This window comes from Gymnodraco acuticeps, unplaced genomic scaffold (genome assembly GCF_902827175.1).
Source record: "Gymnodraco acuticeps unplaced genomic scaffold, fGymAcu1.1, whole genome shotgun sequence".
NCBI lineage: Eukaryota > Metazoa > Chordata > Actinopteri > Perciformes > Bathydraconidae > Gymnodraco > Gymnodraco acuticeps.
In genome coordinates, this window is record NW_022991219.1 from 4,088,360 (window position 1) to 4,115,594 (window position 27,235).

At 45.2% G+C, this 27,235-nt stretch overlaps 1 protein-coding gene across 3 annotated transcripts in view; it reads right to left on the reverse strand.

Annotated features, from left to right (window-relative positions):
* Window positions 1–316: 316 nt before the first annotated feature.
* Window positions 317–27,235, reverse strand: part of ccdc85al (coiled-coil domain containing 85A, like) — a 37,649-nt gene continuing 10,730 nt past the window's right edge. For 2 of the 3 annotated variants that reach the window (XM_034239105.1, XM_034239106.1), the window contains exons 3-4: window positions 4,094–4,151; window positions 317–2,305 (exon numbers count right to left, since the gene is read on the reverse strand). In XM_034239105.1, coding sequence (XP_034094996.1) covers window positions 2,287–2,305; window positions 4,094–4,151 — 77 coding nt within the window. In that variant the 3' untranslated portion in view covers window positions 317–2,286. The remainder of the gene's footprint in view (window positions 2,306–4,093; window positions 4,152–27,235) is intronic. The other variant, XM_034239108.1, reaches the window with a different exon arrangement.

Sequence of the window (27,235 nt, forward strand, 5' to 3'; positions counted from 1 at the left end):
ATTAAAGAGATTTTCTGAGGAAAAAGAGTAAACCCTAATCACTCTGAGCAATCAGATCAAACCAGATCAGCCTCAGTCAATACTTCAGCCCAGTGGACGACCTAATGCACGTTGGTATTTGCGACGACCTTGTGCTGACATTCATTTATTTCTTGGGGGCGTTCCCATACAGAACCATATCCATAAAAACGACACACGTTACTTCAATACTAACCATGAAAAAGTATGGTGGTGTTGTATATTTCTCCCTTTGTCAACGATCCAATGAAAAGACCAAACCAACAACGTATAGATCCTGCTAACAAGTATTGCCTGCCAAAGCCTGAATCTTACTGCTCTGTGCTGCAGAGCTCTGTTTTTGTGCTTAAACATACAAACAAAAAAGCCACACTTGCACTGCGTTACATGTTCTCTCATTAAAAAGAAACATGGGAACTAGTTCATTTCAAATCAAGCAAATAGACCAAATAAATACCCAATGTGCATTAATCCGCAGCTGGAAATAGTCCCCAATGAATGCGCTAGTTACTCTTGTAGTATTGTTTTCTAAAAACAACAGTGCCCAGCTTTTTACGGAAATGATTCAGTCATTATTTAAAAATAAACACAATATGTATTACCTGTTTGTAAAGATTAACGTATTCATTAGGAATAAATACATTTGGTGCCAGCGAAATGGGTGTGATTGTGGATTTTTAAAGTAAAGAAATTAACTTGCGCATTGATTTTGGTGGAAAATACATTTTCAGCGTTGCCATTTGACCAAATACTAAACACACACACGGTGTGTCGGAAGTCCTTAGTAGCGTAGCAGATGTTGGAGCACAACTGGATTTAGCCTGTTGGTCAGGATGTGAGGGAAGGTGACGGGCGAACAGGAAGTCCCCGTGACTTAACAGGAAATGTTTTCCTGTTTGACTCTATTGTCTCCCAACTGACAGGATGAGACACGGCAACATGTGATGTTTACCATGTGGTGGTCAGGATGTGTTTTTGCTCGAGCTTTAATGTTTAACTTCATCAGAATGTCTTGTTTTTTTAATAGCACTTAGTGAAATTGGTTTATTCTTCAGCACAGATATTGCAACAACTGATAAACAACTTATTCTTCACCTTTTTTTGTCATTGTGGTTGATTTATAGATTTTTTTTATGGGCTTTACACCACTCCAATGAGACCTTTGGCTGCAGGGTCAATGCTGCACGCACTCAAGTCATTTTAGTTCACTGAAATAAAACCTTAAACAAGTGATACACTTTTACATAAAGAAGTCTGTTTATTATTTGATAGATATATCATATGCATTTTCATATAATAGTTCTAATACCAGTAAGTCAAAAAATAATAATCATATTATATTTTATTATATATATAGATATATAGAAAACTAATCCAATAATCTACTTTTTACTTGGACTTTACTTCCTTGTAAAAAACAACATATGTATAATCTTCTCCCCAGCTTCAATATAGCGCTACAAGGGAGTAAAGAAGATAATACAAAAAAGAAAAGTTACACCTGAACATTGCATCTTATAGAACTAGAACATCTGTCAGCAGCTAGTAATGATGACCATCTCGGTTTAAGACACAGGAAGAGGTTTTTTTCTTTTCTTTGCTAGAACATCTTTGACAAATATGCTTTTGTTTTTAAATTCAGTTGAAATGGCTGAAAACGTTAAAGACATTGGCAATCACGTGATCCGCTGTATGTGGAGAGCAAGAGACAGAACATTAGATTACACCAGTCCCATTACACACTCTGAAGATGAAGGAAGGGAGGCAGAGAGCGGATAAACAGGGAGGGGAAATGAATCCGGCAGGGTATAGAAAGTTTCATTTATGTGCTTCTCCACCAATGGTGTAACATTTGTAAACAGAGGGTAGTGGCACATACAGTGCAGTCCTTTACATCTTCTCTCACCCACCCCCAGCGTCTCTCCCCTTTTTTCTGGGTACTGTCCAGGAGGTAGCCACGTCACAGTTGGAAGGGAGAGATATCCACTTTAATCCATTTAGCTGCGGCAGTCTTCGTGAGTTTTACCAACCGTACTAATAGCATTTCCACCAAAACTCCCCCCGTGTCTCTCAAACTCTCGATATGTAGAAATGAAAACATGGAGGCAGTCAGTTTCAGGGCATGGAAGAGGCCATGGAGGACGGACCGTTCTCAGTCCTGGAGGAAGGCGTCCGGCGGTCCTCGTTTCTATCAAGGCCAGAGACGCAGGAGGGCTGGACCACTGTGACCCCCCCTCCGTATGAGGAGCCTAGCTGGTCAGGTGTGGGTCAAGAGGATGCATCAAAGCTGTAGAACAAGAACAAAAATAACATGTGTTTTTAATAATGTGTAACCTTTGTGGGGCCTTATGGAAAGAAGAAGTAGTTAGGTTACCGGTAGAAACAGGATTTCATAGACAGTGAAAATTCATTTTCAATGGCTTGTTATTGATGCTTGGAATAACACAAACATGTCATTACATTTTAGGGTTAGGGTTATCGCGGACTACGAATTGACATAGTCGAATCTGATTGGTTACCTCCTGCCAATAGTTGACTGATTCTAGAATAATGTGCTGCTAGCTTTTCCTCATTGTAATTACAACTTCCTGCTGTTCCCGCCCATTTTCCAACTCAAAGAAGGAAAGCAAAGGGTGAGTCAGTGAGACAAAGGGAACAGCTGGTTATACCCACCTCCCCCTGCTGATTCAAACGAAAAATTGCTCATTAATACAAAATGAATTTAGTGCAATGTGTGTGCTACATTCTTATATGAATAATCTGCTAAAAAATGTATGTTTTGGTTTTACAACGGTAGCCTTTGGGAGTTCCTATCAGGCCTTACTGAGGCTGTCACCAACCTCTCCAACACATATACTGAATTCAACCTTGAAGGCAACATTCAATTCTTACAATAATCCATCAAATGCTAATGGTAATATCTTGTTAAGAAATGGATTTTGCCATTTGCCAAAGGGATCTTTCACAATCTGGCTACCCTATGATACGGTCTTTGATTGTCCCTGAAATATAAAGCATTAGAATATGATTATTTAACCATAAATAAAGCCATCAGTCACAATGTCTCAGACAGATAGATAGATAGATAGATATAGAGCATAAATCATATGAAAGCAAGTGGTTCTAAGTAAATATGATGTACGTCACTGCAGGCTTTTGTGTTGCTTATCAGTGACAGATCCTGGGTCTGTCTCCTCCACAGCAGAGAACCCAGGGACGGCCACGGGCCCCGGCTTTTACTCTGCATTGTTAGCACATCCTTTTTTTGCTTTTCTTCTGAGCTCGCAAATCTACTGACATAAAGTAAACTTTCATCTGCTCCTCACCTGAGTCATTGATATGTTTTTATGAGGCACAGAAGCAACGAGGATGTGAATGAGAAAGAAAAGAAGGAAGACTTCAACCTTAAGGAGAAAGGGTCACCATATATGGGAGAACCACATATATGTGTGTGAATTATGCACATTTGTATGTGCGTGTGTTCTGGCTAGGGGGGGTGCGGCTATGTGCTAGCAGGGAGGTATGTCTTGTCTTGCAGTTATTAAATATTAACACGGCCATCTCGCCCTCCCACTGGGACCTGATTGAAGATGTGGGATGGTGCACGGGGACAGGATTGGGTCACCTCTAGCTCCGTAGTCCCACTGTAGAGCCTCTGTGATTACACTTGGGCCAGAACAAGCTTACGAACACATTACTCATCTGGAGCTGGGACGCTCGGCTAACACAAGGACTGACCCTGCAGTGGCATGGGATCACCACAGAATATAAATCGAGATATTGTGTTGATCACCTAATGATTAGCAGATTATTATTTGTATGGTCCTGACTCAGAGACTTCTTATTGTGATCACAAATACCCTAAAACCCAACTGCTAAATGTAAATATGTTTAAAGATTTTGTATAAAAGAAGAGGTCTGTATGTTAAAATAGAATAATTGGAGCTAATTACAGGATTAGGGCCCCTCGTGGTCATTTTGACAAACACAATGACCTTCAATGGCTGTTCTTCTTCTAAAGACTTTAATTAACGCAAAATTTAAAAAAAGAGACAAAGTCGAGAGAAGTTCTTACCTGTCCCATAGCTTGACATTTCTACAGTTGTTGGTGCAGCAGCCGGCTGATATCAAAGCTGTAACAAAGCAAAACGAAGAGACGAGATGTCAATGTGTTGTTTTGACAGAATAAGAGCGCCTCAATAATCAGAGAACAATGAGAAGATTGATTCTTGATTGAGTAAGAAGCTACAGTCAAGAAGCGATTAGCTAAACTTAGCAAAAAAAAGACTGCAAACACGGGGAAACAGCTAGCATGACTCCGTTTCAAGTTCAGGTACGTGGTATAACTATTTAAACTCTTTATCTTTGTGCCCAGCACTTCTGTAACACAAGCCGGGACCCCCTGATGAATAGCTGAAGAATTTGCCAAATTCTGACATTTCCAAAGACTCAGATGACAGTTTTTAAGGTTTTGCTTGTGAACAGATGAAACGTAAAGTATATATTACGTGTTAATTAGTGAGCTTTAGAGTTACTGTCTGGTGATTTGTTTACTTTGGACAGAGCTGAGATCTGGCTAACTTGGTTTTAGTCTTAATGCTAAGCTAGGCTAATAACAGAGTGGGCTCCATATTTTAATCCAATTGGGTGTTCAATTTGTACCGGGAAGTCCGAATTTCCAATCCGAAATGTCCACTGAAACCCCCCTGAAGTCGGATTTCTGACCCGGACAGTTGGGAGGACCTCACTAAACTATTACATCAATTTAGCTTCTGGCTTATTTGTATGTCATTGGATCAGTTGTACACACAGTACTGTCCAACTTGTATCCATGGATGGGTTGCTACCAATTTTTTACTTGTGTAATGTGTTATCAATTGTTATTGCTAAGAATGAGTGACAAAGCTCAAATCATTTTGTTACAAACTTTACAATTTAGATGCCAGGGAGGAAGAGCTTTTAAAATGCACTGAAAGACAACACTCACTCAGACGGTTCACGGCCTTGTTCTTTAAATGGTGTTGTTTAGAGCAGCATTTACAACTTTTCCACACCCTCGTCTCGTTTGTTTCAATCTCTGCTGCAATGGTGCAAGCGACAGCAACAACCTTCGAAGAAAATGTGAGTCATAATGAACACACACCTACAGGCTGACTGATTTATCTAGACCTTAATCTCAAAGTGTATCAAATTTAAGACGAGGAGATAACATGGAACAATAGCAGGAGACAAATGGGGGCTGAACACGGGAGATCGAATCAGGGCTTTAAAATTGTATTTGCAGTATCAGTGACAAGTGTAAGACATCACACTATCGCTATAAACATTATTATCCTTAAACACAAGACAGGCTATGGACTCTATCTTGACATCTGGACCAAAAACTCTCGTGCTGCTTTAAATCAACTTGCCAAGAAAAATGTCAAAGTAAATGGTGTTAATCTAAAGCTGTTTTAAAGTATAGGATACACAGTATTGGCCCTCAAACTTACTGTGAGGTTCTGTTCAGAGCTTGGTACAGTTAAACGGTCGAAAAATGCCTTTGCCTTAAGCAGTGCAAGCTCTAAAAGGAAAATGTTATCCCTTTATACCTCCTTTGTCCTTCAAAACAATTCTATTATCCCCCCCCCATGCTTGATAATGCTTTCGCTCTTTCTCTCTCCACCAACCATTTCCTCCCCATGAGCCCATAATCATGTTTTCACCACATTTCCTCTCCTTGGCGCGCTTATACTTCTTATTAAAGATTCATAATGCTCGCGTCCGCCGAGTTCTGTTCCAGTAGCCACCATCCTTAAGTCCCCTGCCCTTTTCCTTGCTTTGTTTATCTTTGGAGTGAAGAGGGGGGGTGCAAAACTGCACAGCGAGATATCAAAACTCCTTTAAAGTGTCGGGGGATGCAGAGGTGGGCTGGAGGGTGTTTTCGTATGGAGGTCAGGGTGTGAAGAATATAATTGATTTCACAGCTAAAGTGGAGCTCATAGACTGGTTAGAGAGCGGTTAATACATGATCCCATCTCACTTCCTTCTCAAACACAAACAAAGTCCACAGGAAGTTTAGCGGTTAGCTATTTAAATGGTAAAATTGTTTTTGTTTGGATATGCTCTGCTAGATTTTAAAAAACATAGAAGAGCCGAGCAATGACATCCAAGCAGTTTCTGAATATGTTTTTGGATGGATGCTAAAGTCCTGAAACATGGTTTCATGTTGGTTTTATTGAGGCAAAATAAATATTAGGTACGTGATTAGGTCCAGATGTGTTCCTGAGGATTTTTCACAATAATCACATGTCTGCAAGGCATTGTATTAACTTTGCCGTATGAAGGTTGCCCCCCCCCCTGTTCCTGAGCTCATTATCTTGTGGGGACGTCCAGATCAGTTTCAAACTTGCACAATATGTTCCTGTCATTGCATAATCTTTTATTTACATGTACAACAAAGTAGATACAACTGCAATGTTAGCAATTAGCCTTCGATACAGTCAAAATACAACTCCTAAGAAAACATGGAAATCACTACAACAAACGTATTGAGTAAATAAACGCAAGAAAAATTCCGTTTTTTGTTCCACGTATCAAGCTATCTCCCTTCTGGGTCTGAGATCTCACTCTCAAGCACAATAACAATTAGTCTAAATGGATTTGCTGTCTCAAGGTCTCTAGTCACACACAAACACACAAAGACACACACACAGGTCACAAGATTACTATCTGCTGTCTTGTGATGGAGCATTCCTGTTAACACAACAATCCAAGAGAATCTTTAAAGTGATCAATGTCTGATAAAACTTGTCATGTGACCCCGTCAAGGAGAAACATACAGCACATTTGGCCCGTGTTTGTTGATTTAGTTATGAGAAGGGCGTTAAAACCAAAATTGGATTTAACAGGATGTGAGAGATGTGTAAAAGGGAAGAGGAGTCTGTGTGGGTCAGAGCAAGAGTTGAGGCTATAGATAATGTGATTACTCGAGAATAATGTAGAGCTTAAGCCCCTTTAAATTTCACCTCTGTACATCAGAGCTCGAGTGAAAGGCTCTAAATGTTCCCACAAAGAGATCTGGGAGATTGGCCGGGGAGAAGCTGCTCCCACGCTGCATAAATCACTGCTCCGGGTAGAGGAACAATTCTCCCTCTGGAGCCAGCCACCAATTATTAACTCCATACCACTCATAATCCTGCAAATTCAAGTTCTATGAAGATTGGTGCAATACATTTGATTCAAAAAGAAGCTGTGATCAAAATCAGCTCTGACACATTTTTTTAATGAATGTATCCGTACTCTTTGTCCGAACCAGTAATCGCATTGTTATTGATGTCTGAATCGACCCAATAAACACATAAACTTTCTCTCCTCACAGATATTCATCTCTCAATCCTCTATGATCTGTCAACCCCCCCTCACTCCTTCCTTCTTCTTCTTCTTCTTCTTCTTCTCTCAACTAACAGGATCAATGCAAGGTAATTTCCCTCAAATCTCCTAAAAATCTGCCATATAAATTATTCAGCCGGGCTGCGCAGTGAAGCCTGTGGAGATGCATGGTAGATCAGTGACCTTCCGTTTAGCTAGCAGTCAGTCAGACAATCAGGGAGACAGTCAGTCAGTCAGGGAGGCGGCCATGTAGGAGAGCTACTTGTCTTGACGTCCCTCGGGCGGCTACAGTCAGTGCTGTTACATGCAACTCTTCCAGCATGAGTCTCTGAATGCATAATACAGAGTGCACAGAACACCAAGAGGAAACGACGCAGGATAGTTAAGGATTCAAGTCAATGTTTGGTCAGTCGCACGGAAGGGCCCCAGTCTTGAGAGTCCAGACTTCTAGTCGATAAACCACTTCAGCCCCCGGGGAATTTCATCGCTTTGGTCGTTTCTGCCGCACTAGATTTTAGAACCGATATGCTGAATGGCTACACTGGTAGTCAGTCATGGAGGCATAAGCTGTCAGTCCTTGATGGAGATATACCCTCGTGGCTTGTCTTTCTTTTTTGAATCAATTAAAGGGTGAGTAACTTTGTATAAAGAAATTAAAACTTTAAGTTGGCATTTTCAAGGCTGGCATTTTGAAATTCATGGACATAATGGCTGCCCTGAAGTTGTCGAAAAAACATTTTTGACATTTTCTACGATACATATATAACTGCATGACTTCAACAACAGGTGTACTACTGCAAAGTGGCTTCAAATGGCAGATGTTATTAAAGGGTATATAAATGGGCTTATTTCCAGGTTCATATTTGAATTTTGTGTCTCAAAACGGTCTTTCTTTTTGTCCTACTGCCTGCACTGCAGCACCTCTTTTCACCCTCTGTCTGAAACCAGAGCCGAGTCTGCTCTGATTGGTTAGCTGGCCGGCTCTGTTGTGATTGGTCAACCGCTTAGAGCTGTCCCGCCCCTTCGCATATAAATGTGAAGCGCGAGTGAGAGAAACTCTCTCTGGAGGGAACTTGGGAAATGTAGTATTCACAGACCATTTACATACACAGAAACCTATTTAACACACTAAAGGAAAGGGAAAATCACAAAAAAGCACAATAGGGCCCCTTTAAGACAATTTATGATAATAGAAAATGATGCATTGACTCACTAAAGAACACCAAATGAATATACTGAAGAGGGACAACACAAGTTGGGTCTTTTGTTTTAAAGGAATCGTTCCATATGTTTGGATATACACTGATTTGCTTTTTTTGAGCATCAGTTGGGAGGCCATTAGCTTAGCTCAACGTTAAGAATAAAGGCAGCAAGAAACAGATAGCTTTCTGTCCAAAATTCACAAATCTGTATACTTGAACCTCTATATATCACTAATGATATAATTAATTAATTGCTTTAATCTGTAAAAAAATGTTTTTAAATGTTTTAAGTTAACCTTTTGAAGCTCAACTCTCTGCAACAACAATAATAAAAACCTTTCCCAGGATATGGAAAAAGCTGGACTTTCATTTAGTCTACGGAACATCGCCATTTTGCCCATTTGGTGATTTAGAGGCACATTTCCCCTAAATCAATGGCTGCTCTCCTACTGTTTAATTTTACATTGTTAATATTTAAGCTCACATTAGCTGTCATATAAGACTAAGTAGAGTATGAAAATAAGGGAATAAGAGAAAAGTCATGCTGCTTTATTTTATGGTAAGTGTCTTCTGACTACTGTGTAAGAGCTATGATGAAGTGAGTGATGGCAGCAGGTAGGAACGACCAAGTATTGGAAGCCGGGGCTTCTGCAGTTTGTCTGACTGTGAGGCTGAAGTTCACTGTGGAGAGAGGAGAGCACCAAACCCACTGGAGGAGAGCCGGATAATTGGAGCCCGGTAGGCTGATCAGGGCTTGTGTGCGTGTGTGTGTGTGTGTGTGTGTGTGTGTGTGTGTGTGTGTGTGTGTGTGTGTGCGCGTGTGTGTGTGTGTGTGTGTGTGTGTGTGTGTGTGTGTGTGTGTGTGTGTGTGTGTGTGTGTGTGTGTGTGTGTGTGTGTGTGTGTGTGTGTTTGTTATTTTGCCTTTGTGATCCCAGGGAGAGTCAAATGGATCTACACACATCTATTTTATAAGGGAGAGCTAACTCGTGCAACCACGTGCAAAGTCATGCATGGTGTATAGGCGTCACATTGTGTATATACGCAGGAATTTGAAAGCAACATTGTAAAGTCAACTATTATGGCATTTCATATTTAATCAAAAGAGATCAGCAGATCAGGAAAATACAGAATGCCATCTGAAAGATTTATAGATGTCGTCACAACGTCAGCCTTTAACTCTTCTTTGTTGCTTTTGTCCTCCATGTTCAAACCCCCACATCATGTTTTCCAAAGGCTCATGTTGTCAACCGCATTGATGTTGTACGCATCCTCCTATGACTCTCAAAGGTAAATTAAATATTTAAGCGAACATTTGCAAGATAAACTGATGTTGTCCCATTTTAACATGTAACCACCCATCACTCCTCAGTGCTGTTAAATAATACAACAGGCTGGGATTATGAGAGATTCTGATGTATGTGTGTGGGAGATGGGTGTGGTTAAGATGCATTATTTCCCCAGCTGTGAATGATGTTAAGATTTCAATTATCCCAGGATTCTTTGCTGCTTCCTCCAGCGCAGAGAATCTGCTTTTAATGGCTTCTCTCCCCTCAAATCTCACAAGCCTTCGGACCTCCATGACCCATGTCCTGAGGCCAACATTTGTTTACACTCTCTGACACTGTTTTTGGCTCCCTGGTGAAAACAACTAATCCTTCTCTGGTTGTGTCATGTTAAAAGACCCTTTGTATTAAGACAGAAAATGTAGTGTATCATAGAATAATGCATTGAAATATAAAATGCTGTTAGTATTTCATCCGATTTTCACGCCTCAGGGATGAGCTGACATTAGCGCCTATGTACGGTATATATATATATTTCTGACTTCAAGGTAAATGAACATTTGTAAATTGTCGAATAATTAACTATCGAAATTCACAATTACTAATTCAATCATATCATAAACAGACGAGATGTGGGCGAGTTTCTAAACAGACATTTTTATAATGTTTTGCTGTTGTTCAATGCAGCCTCTATTAACTTCAATTCGTTAAAAAAAAATAAACTTGTTTTACTGTTTTGTTTAAGAATTCAGAGCAGGGTGAGTAATTGTTTCAGAAACAACAGGTGAACTATTTCTTTAAAGAAGTGAGAATAATAGTCTTAGCTCTCATATTAATGCACAGCTAGCTTGTCTATCTGTTGTGCATTTTTATCTCTGATCAAGCAGCGGCGATGAGATGCTTTGCTGCTACCATCGCTCTGATGGTTTTTACAGCCTCGCCATCTGCTACCATTGTTACAACAGGGATAGAACGTGAGATAACATATCGGGAACGTAACGTGTCAAAACCTCTGCAGCTGACAACATTATTATCCCTCCCTTTCACAACACCCAGGATCTAGTTATCCATTTGGGCATAAATCTCCTGCCCATATTGTGCATTATGTGCATTTGATGTAACGTTATTCCTGACAGGAATGACACACAGGAACGTGCGCGGCTCCCATTATCTCGGATGGATGGGCTGATCCCAGGTGGAATGATTGGCACCACCGTCATTATATTTATATCATTATCCCTTCTCTTTCAGACAGATCTTTTGGTCTGTGAGATTTCCTCCCAGAGATATTTAAATCAATTCCATTACCCCCAACTGCTCCAGACAGACTGGCTCGTTTCCTTTACTGTTACGGAAAAAAATTACCTCTTTCATCCGACTTTGCTTTAGCTGCAGGTAAGAAATGTAATTGAAGGATTTCTTGTGTTGCTTTCAACTGCAGTAGACGGTAATTTTCTGAGCTGCTATGTTAATTGTTCTTAATAGTTTCTATAAATGTGGGCTGCTGATTTACTGAATAATATGCCATGAAACTTTGTATTGGTATTTCTTAATAGTCTAGAACTTAAAGCGACATTAATCAGCCTTTTAAAGAAGAAACACACTTTATTTTACAGATTCATAAAAGCACTGTTGCTCAATTTAATGAACTCGTCTGTTTTACCAATATCACCACATCTTGTCTGGCAGCTTCTGGGAGCTAATGTCAGCTAACGTTAGTCCCTTTGTCAGATATGGAACATTGTGGTTTTTATCTGGATACATGTGTTACTGATGGTTTAATAAGACAATGCACGCTTGGTATTTGGCAAAAGCTGATGAAGAACGTCAATGAGTTAAATAGTTTTAATGTGAAGGAAGAAAAGTGTTCCAATTTCTCTTACAAACTGCATGATGGATAATGTTTTTTTGTTTTTTTAAAGTACATGGCCGTTAATGTGTTTGTTAATGACCACCATGTACATAAGGGACACTCGCCTCCATAACAGTAAATCCCCTCATAAAGGTAACAATGTTGATCAGAGTTCTGCCACTTATTTTGTAATGTTAGAGGATTGGGAAGCATTTAATTTAAACATATTTAGCTTGGATGCTGTCCTCTCTTCAAGTTCTCAAAATTGGCTCATTTATGTACAGTGATACGTGTTTCAATATACTGATTCAACTGATTTTGTTTGTGCATAGCAGATTATTAAGTATTAGGGACACATTTGAAGACATCACCCTTGACTTTGCAAATCAATGAATCCAGAAAATACTCTGCAGTTCAATAGATACTGAAAATAATTGGTAATTACAGCCCAACTGGTCCCTGACTGTGGTCATTTTACCCAACAGGTTGGCAGAATGAAGCAGTTTATCAGATATTATCCCAACATTGTGGCCAATATTCTCTTAATGCTCTTTAGCAAACTCACTCTTTTTACACTGTATTTATCATCAGATCTTCCTTGTATCTTGATAGGAGCCAAACATAACTCTGAGCACCTTGTGCACTTAGCTACGTCTGTCTGTCACCCCCCCACCTCCTTCACTCCCACCTGATACCCTCAGACTGCCAGCTCTCTTCATGACGCACAGCTGAAGTAAATGGCACAAAAGCTAAATGTGGTTACTGCTGGTGACTTTTTGACAGAGGTTCCCTGAGGCCCGGCGCTGCCCTCGTGCATGGCAGCCACTCAACTTCCAGTTAATTACCTGGCCTCGCAAGCTAATTTCCTCTTAGCTCAGTGGGCCGTTCCCCGTTGGCACGACCTGAGAGGACAAAGACTGCTCCCCATTCCACTGGGTTTGCTTGTACCGGATGACTGGGGCTTCTGTGGAACATTTGTCACATACCTCTGGGGTTTGGGCCGGAGCGACGCTAGTACACGCCAAGCAGGCTCCTTCATAACTCACACAGCTACTTAGCCGTGGAGCTGCTGGTGCAGGGAAATGTTTGGATGCTTCCTAAAACAGCCAGCTGTTCGACATGTTCATAAATACCGCTTTAATTATCTGTTTAAATTAATTTTAACGACAAATCATAACAGATACATCCACCAGAGTGCCAAAATGCATGACACACATGTTCATCCTGGTTAAATCTGTAGCGTATAATCATTGTCCTTGCTTCCTCCTAATATATAATTTAGCTTGCCAAAAATATGTTTTGTTCTCTTGTTAGAGACATTTCACACTCCATTTCCCGTTGACATTACTGTTGTTAGGAAGATTTAGCTGGTATTGCAGATATAAGACCAAAACGTAGCGCGCATTATTTGAGTATCACACGGCAAACAGGCAAAATAACTCTCTTTGCTCTATCGAGGAGAAGCAAGCTATAAAAGAGACGAAGCTGAGGGCGGCTTGATTAGGAATGACAATGATATGCACGAGAGGTAGATAAACAAAATGCCTAATCATGCACTCCCTGGTTAATGGCTGCACTGATGGCCTATAGGCAAGGGTGTTTGGGATAATTGGTCTCAGGTGTGATTAAAAATTCAAATGCCATGATAGCATTTAAAAGAGATGCGAAAAAGACATCCACCGAGAGAAACAAATGTCTCTGTTGGATTTGAAAGACTGCTGGAGCTTTTAACCTGCTCTCATTCCTTCACTGGTTTAAAGCAGAGAATACCTACTCGAGTGTGAATGAGAGATATTTGTAGAACATTATTAAGGTTTTATATAAAGTCTGCAGTGATAGAAACTAAGGATTATGAGACATGGATGTATAAAGAGAACTGGATACAGCGTTGGAGGCGGGACCCCGTTCATTCCTTTCATTCGCTCAGTGGCGAATGAAAATGGAGCGACTGTAGATTCAAAAAGTACCCGTATCTGCACTTGTTTTTTCTGTAAGCCCCCCCTCCAATTCGCAGCATCACTGCCGTTCTTGGCTCAGTCAGATGAATGGAAAGGGAAAATAAGTTGTAATAGTTTTAGAACATTCGACAACCTTTAGTCACTACAGATTTAAATAACAAATCCTGATGAAAACGGTGGGAGAAGAGCAAGTTAACGTTAGCTGTTTCCTGTTAGCATGCGGGGAGCTTCACAATCCTGCTTAACTAAAAACGGAACTAACAGCTAAAAAGCATTGAGTTACATTATGAAGAACTCAAGCTCTATTCAGTAAGAATGAAAAGACTATTGGGCCAAGGTAAAGTAAAGCTTTATCAAGATGTTCCAATTTGTATTAAAACAATTTTTTTTGCCAAGAAACTTCAATAAATAAAGTTGTATTGACAACTATATTTCTGGTATCCTGACCCTCGTAGTCTGAACAAGTCAACCGACACAACACCACGCTACTTTGGTGAGCTAAACTCATGCAGAAAGGAAAAACTGGGATGGAAGCAATAAAGATGAAGGTTGTCTGGTAATAATACTAATCCATTTGAATTACAGCAGCCTAACTCTCCCTAAATCCTTTCATGCCATGCAGCTGTGACAAACATTTGAGTTTCTTCAAATGTCGCTTAGGCTGTGAGACTTCACAATTTGTCAAGGGGATGCTTTCCATCCATCGCCCTGGCAGACGAACGAGCGAGAAGAGGACCGAAGGGTGGAATCAGAGGAAGAAGAGAAGATGTGTTGCAGAGAGGAAAATGGAGAGGGACCGAGAGGGAGAGAAGAAAACATCCAGTAATCCACTCAAATACTTCCTCAACCCTATTTCCACAGCCAAGCTTGGCAAACAGCACATCCTCCGGACTCCTCCAGAAAGAGGGCTTTGAAATCAGAGTTTTCTCTGTGTCCGACAGCTGTTTGTTCACACTGGCAGCCAATTAGGATGGAAGGAGGGAGAAAGAGAGATATCCTGGCTTTCATAGTGACAGTGGAGAGGGAGAACATTATCTGAGGCCACAGCTTCAGCGATGATTTCCAGCAGCACTTCTTAATAACAGCCAGAGGAGCTGGATCGTGTCAGCTGATGCAATTAATAGAAGGAGAATGAATGAGACAATCGGATGTTCTTTGCTAATTCGATCAGATAAAATAGCAGGAAAAATGCTACTGTGCTGCCAGTGTTTGTCAGTTCTTATTAAGTTAATATGATGCTGGCACAGAAAGCTTGATGCACTCAAAATTAAGAAAGCATATGCAAATAGACACAACACAAGCAAATGAAAATACCTCACCAATTTGATGAAAGCTGCACTGCTTTTCAGAAAAAGGTCAATTGTTTCCAGGGAGGCATAAATAACACTGCTGAGACACTACACGCTTGTCGTTTGTGGAATATCGAGTGTTTGAAGTTGGATTTCCATTAGAAATGTTTCAGTTTTCTTCCATTTAAAAGCTACCATAACATATACATGCTCTATAATGAAGTAAATGTTGATTGCAGAATGGCTACAGAAGTTATAGAAGAATGAAAACGTCGGGTTACGTAGTGTAACCCTTGTTATATTAGCACAGGCGGAGCCCTCTACTGGACTCTATGGGTACTATCTTACCCCGCAAGCATTCTCCCACTGAGACTTCTATAGACGTAGCCGGCTCTGGGCGGGCCTACCTGAATGCGCGCGCATCACACCGTATAAAAGGAGGCCTCGCCTCCTGACTATCATCCTACACCTCTCTTCAGCGAGTGGAATAGGACAGACAGTGCCCCGAGTAGAGGGCTCCGCCTGTGCTAATATAACAAGGGTTACACTACGTAACCCGACGTTATATCTCTCACAGGCTCCGCCCTCTACTGGACTCTATGGGTACAGTGGGTGGAGCCGCGATGTATACGCGCACTGTCGTCCAACAATATTCCACCCTACTGCCCCTGACCGGCTATTATGGTCAGCAGCTGCTGCCCCACCTTCTCCTTTAACCCGGTTGTAACCGAGGAGAAATCAGGGCTGTGGCTGACAGAGCACACCCTGCTGCGCTTACCTCGCAAAAAGTGTGCTCAAAAAACAGTGCCGGGGGACCCCCCCACCCTGGATGGGGAGAGCCCCCTCGGCCCCGAAAGGGCTTACTACACGCCTGCCTCCCTGAATCCCTAAGGATAACAGGGAGAGCGCCAGAGCCCTTGCCCCACACTCAAACACTGACCCCGTGCCGAGTGTGTGGACTAAAGTGTGGAGGGCTCCCCCCCTCCTGCTCTCGGCAAGAGGAAAGCAGCCCTCCAGCCCTGTAAGGGCCCAGTGCGCCCCTCGCCCCTCCCGGGACCCTCAGAGGGCCCGAGAACAGCGAAGGCGCATTACGTCCGGGGAGGAGGTCAGATGCCAACTGACCCACAACCCCCCTCCCCCCTACCAGTCCTGTGTTGCCCCCGCCAGCACAGACGAGGAGAGAGAGCCCGACATGTCCAAGAGATAAAACCTTATGAAGGGGCCTGGCGTCGACCAAGACGCCGCTGTGCATATATCCTCCACACTCACACCGTTGAATAAGGCTGCCGACGCAGCCACAGCCCGTGTGGAGTGCGCACGAACCCCCGTGGGGCAGGCTCTCCCTGCCTGTCCGTAGGCATGTGCAATGCACTCGCAGAGCCAGCCTGCCAGGCGTTTCTTGGATAGAGCTTTCCCGATCACACCGCCCCCCCACACACACAAACAGCTGTTCGGTGCGTCTAAGGGCAGCCGTGCGCTCCACATAATATGCTAGCGCACGCACCGGGCAGAGGAGGTGCAGTCTAGCCTTCCTGGCCCCCCCATGGGGGGGAAGACTAAACCCCCCTAACTGAATAGCCCTCGACCTGAATGCACTCCTTAGGTTTTTGGGCACAAAGGAGGGGTTCGGTCTGAGTGTCGTGCCACTCCGGTCACCCCGAATCAGTAAACAACTTGGGTGTACCGACAGAGCAGTTAACTCGGACACCCTTTTGGCTGACGTTAAGGCAAGAAGCAAAGCTGTTTTCCACGACAATGCTTTCAGAGAGGAGAGCTCCAGAGGCTCAAATGGCCCCGAGGCCAGAGCCTCGAGCACTAGGGGCAGGTCCCACTGTGGGGTGGAGGCGTGCACTACTGGGCGCAGCCTCCTGACCCCCTTTAAAAACCGCGACATCAGTGGTTGACTAAAGGCTGACTTGCCGCCAAATCCCTCATGGCAGGACGAGATGGCTGCTGCATACACCTTCACTATTGAATGCGCAAGCCCTCTGTCCACCAATAACTGTAAGAAGGATAAAATAGAGCCTAACTCACAAGATAGGGGCTCTATTCCCGCTCCTCACACCATCGCTGGAATCCTAGCCACTTTGGCCTGTAACAGGCTGTGGTGGATCCAGCTCTAGCTGCCTGGATAGACTGAATAACGCTGTCAGACAATCCACCCTGTCTCAGCCTGTCCCTCTCAGGAGCCAAGCCTGGAGAGGACGGCCGAGAGTGAGTAACGCCCCGATTGCACCTGCCTTGAGACATCGCCCCCCAGAACTGGGGAACCGCCCAGGGCTGGCCCACCTTCATCTGTGTCATCTCTGAGTACCACGGCGCCCCAACGCGGTCCGGAGCCACTAGGATGACCTGACAGACGTTCTCGCCTCACTCTCCTCAGGAGGGGGAGAATGAGACGCAGCGGTGGAAAGGCGTAGAGCAGCTTCCTTGGCCATGGCTCGTGTGCAAACGCGTCCACCCCCAAGGGTGGGTCGTCGCTCCGAGCCACGGAGAACCACAGGGCACAGTGGCTGTTTCGCCGGCTGGCGAAACAGATCCACTTCCGCTCTCCCGAACTGGTCCCAGATCTGCTTCACCACCTTCGGGTGAAGCACCCCACTCGCCTGGCAGGGGGCCGCCCCTCGACATGAGGTCGGCTCCCCCATTCTCCAGTCCCGGGATATGGAGGGCTCTCAGAGATAACACCACCTCTGAAGCCCATAACCACAGTTCCTCCGCTGTGGTCAACAAGGCGGCGGATCGAACTCCGCCCTGCTTGTTGATATAAGCCACTGTGGTGCTGTTGTCGCTCCTGACCATTACATGTTCCCCCTGAATTAGGGGCCTGAAATGCCGGAGGACTAACACTACCGCCCGTAGCTCTAGGAGGTTGCTGTGTCGAGACTCTGTTAGAGCCCAGCGCCCACCTATAGCCCTCTTCAGGCAGGTCCCTCCCCATCCTGTTCCGGATGCATCCGTGAACACTGTGATGTAGGAGGTCACCCGTCCCAGTGGAGACCCCCTCCGGAGGTGATCCGGGGACCCCCAAAACCGGAGGTTTGCCCCTCACTGAGGGGGGTATGGTCACCAGCCGCCGCTTGTGCCTCTTGGGATCCAAGCGCAGGCTGGAGAACCACCTCTGCAGGCGGCGCATATGTAGTAACCCTAACGGGACCATCATGTGAGCAGCCGCCATGAGACCCAGCGGTCTGCATGACAGTAAAAGCTTGTCACTGTGCCCCCTGTCGCAGTCTGCGTACCCCCAGAAGAAGGGACGCACGTCTGCTCTCTGACAGGGGTGGCGCGCAACGTGCCTGCATCGAGCACCACACCCAAATACAACGCCCGTTGGTGAGGTATGGGGGTGCTCTTTTCCAATTGATCGCAAAACCTAATCTGGTTAGGTGTGTGATCAATTGTGCTGTGCAAAAATTGCCTGTTCCCGTGACTCAGCCATGACTATGAGGTCGTCTATGTAAAATAAAACTCTCTCATACCGTGTGCGCGCAGCGGTTGAAGCGCTGTGGCCACACATTTGCTGAATGTGCGTGGGGATAGGGAATAGCCGAACGGCAGCCTGTTGTACTCGTAGGCTATTCCCTGGAAGGCAAAACGCAGATACTTTCTGTGCTTTGGAACAATTTCTACATGAAAGTAAGCGTCTTTCAGGTCGATGGTGGTGAACCAATCGCCTGGCTGCACCAGCCCCAGTAACTGTTTCATAGTTAGCATGCAGAATTTCCTGCGGGAAATGTGGCGATTCAGGCCGCGGAGATCTAGAATAGGTCTGCATTCCCCTGTCTTCTTGGGACACAGGAAGTATATGGAATAAAGACCCTCTTCCCTGCGCTGAGGATGCACAACAGACACAGCCTGTTTCTGCACCAGAGCCTGAATCTCTGCTGAGAGGAAACTCATCCCCTCTCGAGAGGATAGCTTCACCTCTCCATGCCCATAAAAGGGGGTGGGACGCTGCAGAACTGGAGTGAATAGCGCCGTTTCAGCGTCCTGTCCATCCACTTTGATAGTACACAGCTGAGTTTCCATTCCCCATAACACTGTGTTAAAGGGCATGCCCTCAGCTGTGGGGCCGCAGCTATAAAGCTGTGGTACTCTCTGGCGACCCGTCCCGCCGCAAAACTCCCCGTGAAGGGAAGATTCGCCCATGGAGGGTCGACACAGAAAGGGCCGATTATTTACTGAGGACCCTGAACGCACCGCCGCACGCTCATGTGTGAGCGCGCGCTCCCTCATAATGCCGTTTTCACCCGGCCCCTACACACGGCGGCGTGCGTTGCCGCTTCAACGCTTCTGCCCATTCACTTTGAATGGGGTGACATCACGATTCGCCGAACTGCATTGTGGGAGCAAAGCGTAGCTTCTCTCGTGGTGCTCGCTGCAAAAGTAGAGCAATGTTCTACTTTTGCCGCCTCGACGGAGGCGTCAGCCAATCAAATCCCGCGTATGCAAATCTGACATTACAAGCGCTAGCCAATCAAACCGCGTGTATGTTGGGAGAGCATCCGCAGACCGGGGCGGGACATTCATGTGATTGGTTGTTGGTCGCGTTGCTCGCATTGACTCCCCAAGCTCAAGACGCGCCAAGCGGCAACGCACGCCGCCGTGTGTAGGCTCCGTGGTGAACATCATTAATCGGAGTCCTCATAGGAGTAGTGCGTTCTACTAACGGAGCCTACACACGGCGGCGTGCGTTGCCGCTTGGCGGTGGGCGTGTCTTGAGCTTGGGGAGTCAACGCGAGCAACAACCAATCACATGAATGTCCCGCCCCGGACATACAAAGCAAGCATTCATGCTACATCCATGCTGGCTAAATATACTGTTTATGCTTGCTAGCTGTCCATTCAAACGAAGTACACTGGATATAAACTCCCCAAACAGGTGAAAACCTACCAGTTTCACCCACTGTCTCTGCCACCTCCCCCCATGCCTGGCTCCTCCGGTTTGTATCCCTGTATGTAAAGAGGGACTGGTCATATAGTACCGCCACGATAATTTTCCCCTCCATTTTTTGACATACAGTATGGGAAATAACTGCGGTCTGGCTCTCCCAACATACATGCGGTTTGATTGGCTAGCGCTTGTAATGTCAGATTTGCATACGCGGGATTTGATTGGCTGACGCCTCCGTCGAGGCGGCAAAAGTAGAACATTGCTCTACTTTTGCAGCGAGCACCGCGAGAGAAGCTACGCTTTGCTCCCACAATGCAGTTCGACAAATCGTGACGTCACCTCATTCAAAGTGAATGGGCAGAAGCGTTGAAGCGGCAACGCACGCCGCCGTGTGTAGGGGCCGTAAGATCCCTGAACGCACCGCCACGCGCTCTTCTGTGAGTGCGGGTGCTGCCATAATGCAACTCTGGTAACCTGCATTAATTGGAGTCTTAACCCCAGGCTTAGTGTGTTCCCCAACAGCAATATGCCGGCCATAATGCCTCTGTACCCGTATAGCATTACGATAGCTTTGTTTACGTTTCATCACCTCTCATCTGCGCACTCCCACTAGCCTCCTCCCTTACAGGAGCTATGGCTGGGGCGGCGAGTGGGGAATCTGTACAGACATCATGTGTACGTGTAGCATTGTGGAAACAAAGGACACTTATGGCGCGTTTTCCACTGCAGCGGGTAGCCCCGTTTTAAGCGTCCTTAACCGTCCTCAAGCGGCCAGGCCGGTTTTTTGGTGGCGTTTCCATATAGCCTAGTACCGGCCAGCGGGTACTTTTTCCCTCTTTTTCCGGCCTCATAAAATCGTGGTTCCCTCAGACCAGGGCCAGGGCTGAACTAGTGAAGTCAACACTCTCGACTGCTGATTGGTCAGAGAGAATCGTCACAAGATCGCGCGCGAGTTCATCCCTAGCGTCGCATATATATTTAGAAGCAAGCTTGCAGCATTTTTATAAACAGCATTTTGTAAACGGATGAGCTACAAAAATGGCTACGTCTAATAAGAAAAGCACACCGTGGTCGACCGAGGAGGTGACGACGTTCCTACATCTCATTGGGGATGATCAAATCCAGCGGGAGCTCGACGGAACAACTCGAAATGTGAACAAAAACAAAGCCGATCGCCCCGCCTACACTGCGTTGCTACCCCAGGTCCTAAACTGTAATGGAAATGCGCCACGGCCTGGGCCGGCCAGCGAGGCAGCCCGAGGCCAGAGCGAGGACGCTTAGGGACGCTTAAACGGGGGCTACCCCGCTGCAGTGGAAACGCGCCATTAGACTTGGATACAGATCAACTTTTCTTTATTTTAAAATTTTTTTCAAAGGAATCTGTGCATCGAATAGGGAGGAGGCGGGATTCACCCTCGCGTCCCGGGCGAAGAGATTTCCTCCCCCCACCGAGACGCTACCTCCCCCCGCCAGTCAGCTTCGGGCAGACGGCGCACCCCCACCCGGCCGCTCTCTGCTGCTGAAGAGCCTGCCGAGGTCGGCAAGCCCTTCCCCGTGGCTGCCGATATGCCATACCACGTGACTGGGCCGTAGAGGTGGAGGGCGCCGCAGCCTACGGGGACCCCCGTGCCGGCGCCTCTCCCTCCGCTTCACTGTCGCACTGCGCTCCCTCGCCTGCATGGAAACACGTGGAGGAGCGCGTAGCGGGGGCCGGAGGGGGGCCAGCGGTGGCATCCTGCTAAGCTGGACCCTTTCCTCCTCCAGCCGGCTGAAGCGCTGAGTGACCGAGGAGATTGACCCAAAGAGCCCCTCCGTGGACACGGGGGCTCCGAGGAGATCTTCTCGGTCTTTTCTAGATAGGGCAGTGAGTCCCAACCACACGTGACGAGACGCCACTGTGGGCCAAGGAAATCACCCGCCCCTGCTGCAGCGGCCACGCCATGAATCAGATTATTCATCTGACCTATAGCACGCTCCGGATAATCGCTCCCATCTTGCGACAGGAGGGCGGGGCGGCCTTGCCTGATTGGTGATCAGGGAGGACGCCCAACACGCCGAGATTATTTGCTGCAGCCGCCATCTGCGTTACCGAGCTTGAACATCTTGTCCAGATATTCCAGAGTGTCTCGGGTCCCGGGGGCAGCGGGGCAGGGGTCGACTTACACTCCGCCCAACCCAGCCGCCCGCGGAAGCAGATGGGCCGCCAGGCTCTCATCAAGGGGGGGCACCCCCGCACACGCTGTGTCCGAGCGGCCCTCCACCTTGATGATGCCTGCCATAGCGGCTACTGGGGCCTTCGTCTTGAATGGCTGCTGCCATGTCGCCTCCACACACCGCCATATATCAGGCAGCTGGGGCGAAACGAAGGTCGGTTGCGCTGGATGCACCGGGCCGTAAAACCCCTGTCTCAGGCGGCTTATAGGCCTCGGTGGCAGCGGTGGTGGGAGAGGTAGGCCTACGCGCTCCGCTGCCAGGGTCATCACCGCTGGGAAATCCAAACGTGCAGACCTGAGAGTCGGACCTCCCGACACCGAGGCGTCCTCCTCCTCCGGAATCGGGTTGTCTGGCCCCACGGAAGGGAGAATCGGAACGGCACTTCCTCCTCTCCTGACTCGCCCATCTCAACGACGTCGAGATCCGAATCCTCCACCTCCTCCTGCGGAGCCTCTGCTGACAGGAAATGCTGCCCAAGATGCTCACGCGTGAGCCGAGGAAGCATCTGGCAGGCTGAGCATGCCGGCGTCGGGCCCATACCGCTCACAGCGTGGTTAGGCCCCATACACAAAAAGCAGCAGGGGTGTGGATCCGCTCTCAGGTTTGGACACTTCGGCAGGTCCTGTGGTCAAGAACTGACTCCACTTACTCTTAATTTTTCGTCTTTCTAAGCTCCGTGAAAACACTTCCGCTTGCTGAAGAGAAAAGGATGATAGTCAGGAGGCGAGGCTCCTTTTATACCGTGTGATGCGCGCGCATTCAGGTAGGCCCCGCCCAGGGCCGGCTACGTCTATAGAAGTCTCAGTGGGAGAATGCTTGCGGGGTAAGATAGTACCAATAGAGTCCAGTAGAGGGCGGAGCCTGTGAGAGATTATAACAGATAGTTACATTAGTTCTCTATCCTCACTAGCATTCGTCTTTCAATATTCTGTTAACCACCGAGAAAGGATCGATTTACTGCACTAAAGGAAACGACCATTGCGCAACCAAAACAGGAAGAGGATAGCAAGTTTTCCCTCAGTAGCTATCCCTAGTTATGAAAGAGTGTCAAATAACTCTGCAGTTGCTATCATAAGAGGAATTGGGAAACAATATAACAACCAGAGTTGCTGTTTAAAACCAAATACAGAGTGTCCGGTGTTGTTGGTACTTGCTAGCCTCAGAGGAAACGAAAAGCTTGCAAGGTTGTTTGGCGATAGAAAAAGATGTTTATATATAAGCAGGCATCTAAATCGAGGGATACCATGTAGACACGACCAAACATTTGCTAAAGATAGTTATTTCAGGTGAAAAAGTAAGTTATTGCTGGCTTGAGATGATAAGCCATTGTGGCTTTACCTCAGTGTGAAATTTAGTAACTTTCAGTGTGAGTGGTTAACCTGGAACTGTTTTCATACTGCTTTTCATGTATATAAAGCGTAATACGTCTATGTATCGTAGCAACAGTATCTAAAGGAAACTGAACTTTGACGGTCAATTGCATGTGTGTGTGTGTGTGTGTGTGTGTGTGTTGTGTGTGTGTGTGGGTGTGTGTGTGTGTGGTGTGTGTGTGTGTGTGTGTGTGTTGTGTGTGTGTATGGCAAGGGCAGAGGTCCTCAACCCACTGTAGTATATTTTTTCTCCCATGCAGCCAATTGTTCCTCCCCCCCATCATCTGACTGGCTTAGGCTAATATGCAGAACTTGTGATTGCTAAAGCAGAAAACATGATTAAGTCTCTCGTTTTTGAAAAAGACCCTCTGCAGCGCAGAGATCCTATAGGCTTAGCGAACAGTCTGGGTCAGGAGACTACAGTGTTCATGGCTGATTATCTTTTACCACGGGGAAGTCTATCACATGAAGAGATGGACATATTTGTTCTGGGTCAAAACTGAACTGAAGGTTTAACAGAGTAAACAGGCTTTACTGCCCCATCATTTTACATGACCAGGATAACATTAGTTGTTATTCAGGAACTATTCAGGACCATTCAATTAATATATTCACTTTATACTCCCTGAATAGTCTTAATGCCAGTGTTATTTACTGGTTCATGTATTTTGTTGGATGGAAGGCTTATTTTTTATATTTGTATTATAGTTATTTTGGGGGGGTCATATCCTACTCCCAGTTTTAAACATCACACAATATAGTCCCTTCCCACCAGACAAACAACCACCCACTAACATTGGCCTTTAGTCAGTTGGAAAACGTACAATCAGAATTGATTCCCCGGACAAATTACTCTACAGTTATCACGTAAAGGTCACAAGACGTCCCAGAATTAGATGCAATTTGTCATGATTCACAAATGCTGTCCTGTTTGTCAAGGTTTTGAAGAACTCCTGCAAATTGATAAACATCTACGCATTACATCAATTGCATAGAGTTGTTGATTTTACATTTACTCAGGGGAAAAAAGGGACCTGCTGACACCCAGCCAAATAGTACTATTATTATTATTATTACTTCTGTTTGTGCACAATGAATTAAATGTAATGGAGGCCACAGTTTAGGTAAGCAGTCTATTGCCTATTTTTAGCGGCTTATCATGTGCTTAAAACCCTGCATATAAGCGCTAAGGTAGTGTGAAAGGGGTAAACGTGTGATGAGCTTCCCAAAACATGCAGAAGCAGTGTGTAGTAAAAGGCCGTAGAGGTCAGAGTATTGTTTTGCTTTCATTTTGGATTTTGTCAGAAATGTAAACGGCCTGAGCTGTCGAGTGGCCCGGGAACATGAGACTTTTCTTTGTTTGGATAAAACACTACAGTGACCCTGGATGGGACACTCTGGCACATCCATACAATTCACACACACGTGCGCGCACACACGCAAGTAGATACAAAATGAAATAATACTGTTCAAAGGGCTTAGAGGATAATCCAAGTGAGTAGAGTGTACTACATCGTCACAGGAATTTAATTCCCTCTTCGTCCAAAAATGGACATGGCAGTCAGGATGGGTCAGAGGATGACACATGGACATGGCCACAAAGCTGCTCTCTTTACTTCTCCTACTTTACAATACACTCTATTACAGCCTGTCCTCCTCCAAAAATCGACCAAATAGGTCGATTGTTCAGCAGCTTATTACGAGCTATAGTCACGTTTTAAAGTTTAGCACCTCTAGTGGTCGTGTAATAAACAACAATTTGCGGCAATTGCAAACGCTCCGGAGGGTCGTATATTCACAAATAACCCTCTCTGGAAAATCCTAAATTGTAGAATAGTTTGGCCATTAAAATGCTTTTTGATTAGATTTCTAGCAAGAAGTGTATATTGTACTTTAAGAATATACGTCCAGTGGATGTGTAGGATCTATAGTTTGATAGATATTACGAAGATGATTTGAGGTCTCGCCAGGAGAACGTGTACTACGTCTTTACGCAGCGTCCATGTAAAGTTGGCGTCAACCCTCACGGGGTGAAAACAGTATTTCCGGTCCGGTATTTCCAGTATTTTCATAGTAAAACCGGAAGTATTCCCCTCACTGTCAAATTATTTTACAGTGATATCTGCCTTACTCATCCACTGTACGGAGGCTCAGTCATTGGTACATGTTCATTTACAAAGCCATGTTGGGTAAACTACCTTTTATATCTGCTCTCTGATCTCTCGACGAATTGAAAGTAATATTGCCTGAGATCTCATGATGTTGTTTTATTAAATGTGCCAAGTGCTAGGGACTGTCTTAGGGAAGAAAGCTTTTAGTTGTGCAGCTCCACTAAATTGGAAACAGTCTGCAAACATGTTTAAAACTGAGCACTTTGGTTCCCCTGCATCATTTTAAAACTCGGCTGGGTGACATGCTGTTTTGATACTCATGGTACCTGTCTCTGTAAATAGAGTTGTAAACTGTACCCTGTACATTATGTTGTTTGTCATCCTTATTGTTGTTCTGTTGTTTTTATGTTACATGTGTAACTAATGTCCTGCAGGTCACCCTTGAAAAGAGATCTTTTGATCTCAAGGGGCTTTCACCTGGTTAAATAAAGGCTACAAACAAACAAACTAAAAAACATCAGTTTATCCTTAATAATACACAACATTGATTGGTTTCAATTGTGTACAATGCTTTTGTGTTTTAACCTTCGATCCGGAGAAATAAATAGTTTTTTGGGAGTTTAGGATGGCCGAAGACACCTACACTACCCATAATCCTCAGCTATCGTTTGGGACTACAACATCCACAAACCCTGTGATTAGTTCTCAAGCTCGTGATGGATGTTAGAGTGGCAGTGCGCCAAGGTTACGCCAAGCTTCGAACAGCTCTTTGAAATGGAATGAAAACCACGGCACCGACTATCCAAAACTGGACTGGAACGGGGTCCAGCCCCACCCCCCAGAACTACCAACCTGCTGGCTAATTGTGTTTCGCCAAAATGTTCTATGGCACGTCTCTACTGGGAGTTTTTTTTTTTTACCTTTATTTAGACAGATAGGTCCCTTGAGATCACGGATCTCTTTTACAAGGGAGACCTGCATCAATTTAGTTCCACATGAAACATAAAAACAACATAAAACAAACAAAAGAGGACCTCATATTACCAACACTTACAAACACCCATAGTGTCAGAAAGCATCTCGTGCAGACGTGCCTTAAAACATTCAGAGAAATAAATTGCTCAATTTCATATTTGGGACTGTAGGCTGTTCCAAGCAAGTGGAGCTGCGCACATAAAAGCTGTCTTACCTAAAACAGTCCTTACCCTTGGTACCATCTAACAAGACTACATCCTGCGATCTCAGACACTAGCTGCTTGCAAACTTTTCTGCTTTACCAGAGAACAGATGTAATACGGGAGTTTGCCCAACATAGCTTTATAAATAAAAGTGTACCAGTGACTGAGCCTCCGTACAGAGAGTGATGGTAAACCTGCCTTGGTATACAGGGTACAGTTGGATAGTGTACGCGCTTTACAATTTGTCACAAATCTCAGAGCACTGTGATACGCAGCATCCAATTTGCTCAGGTAATTGGCAGGTGCATTCATGTACAACAAATCACCATAGTCCAGCACAGGTAAAAAGGTGACAGTGACTAGCCTTTTCCTGGCCTCAAGCGAGAAACAGGACTTGTTTCTAAAAAAGAACCCTAGCCTAACTCTTAGTTTTTTAAGCAGGTTATTGACATGAAGTTTAAAAGAGAGACAATCATCAAGCCAGATACCAAGGT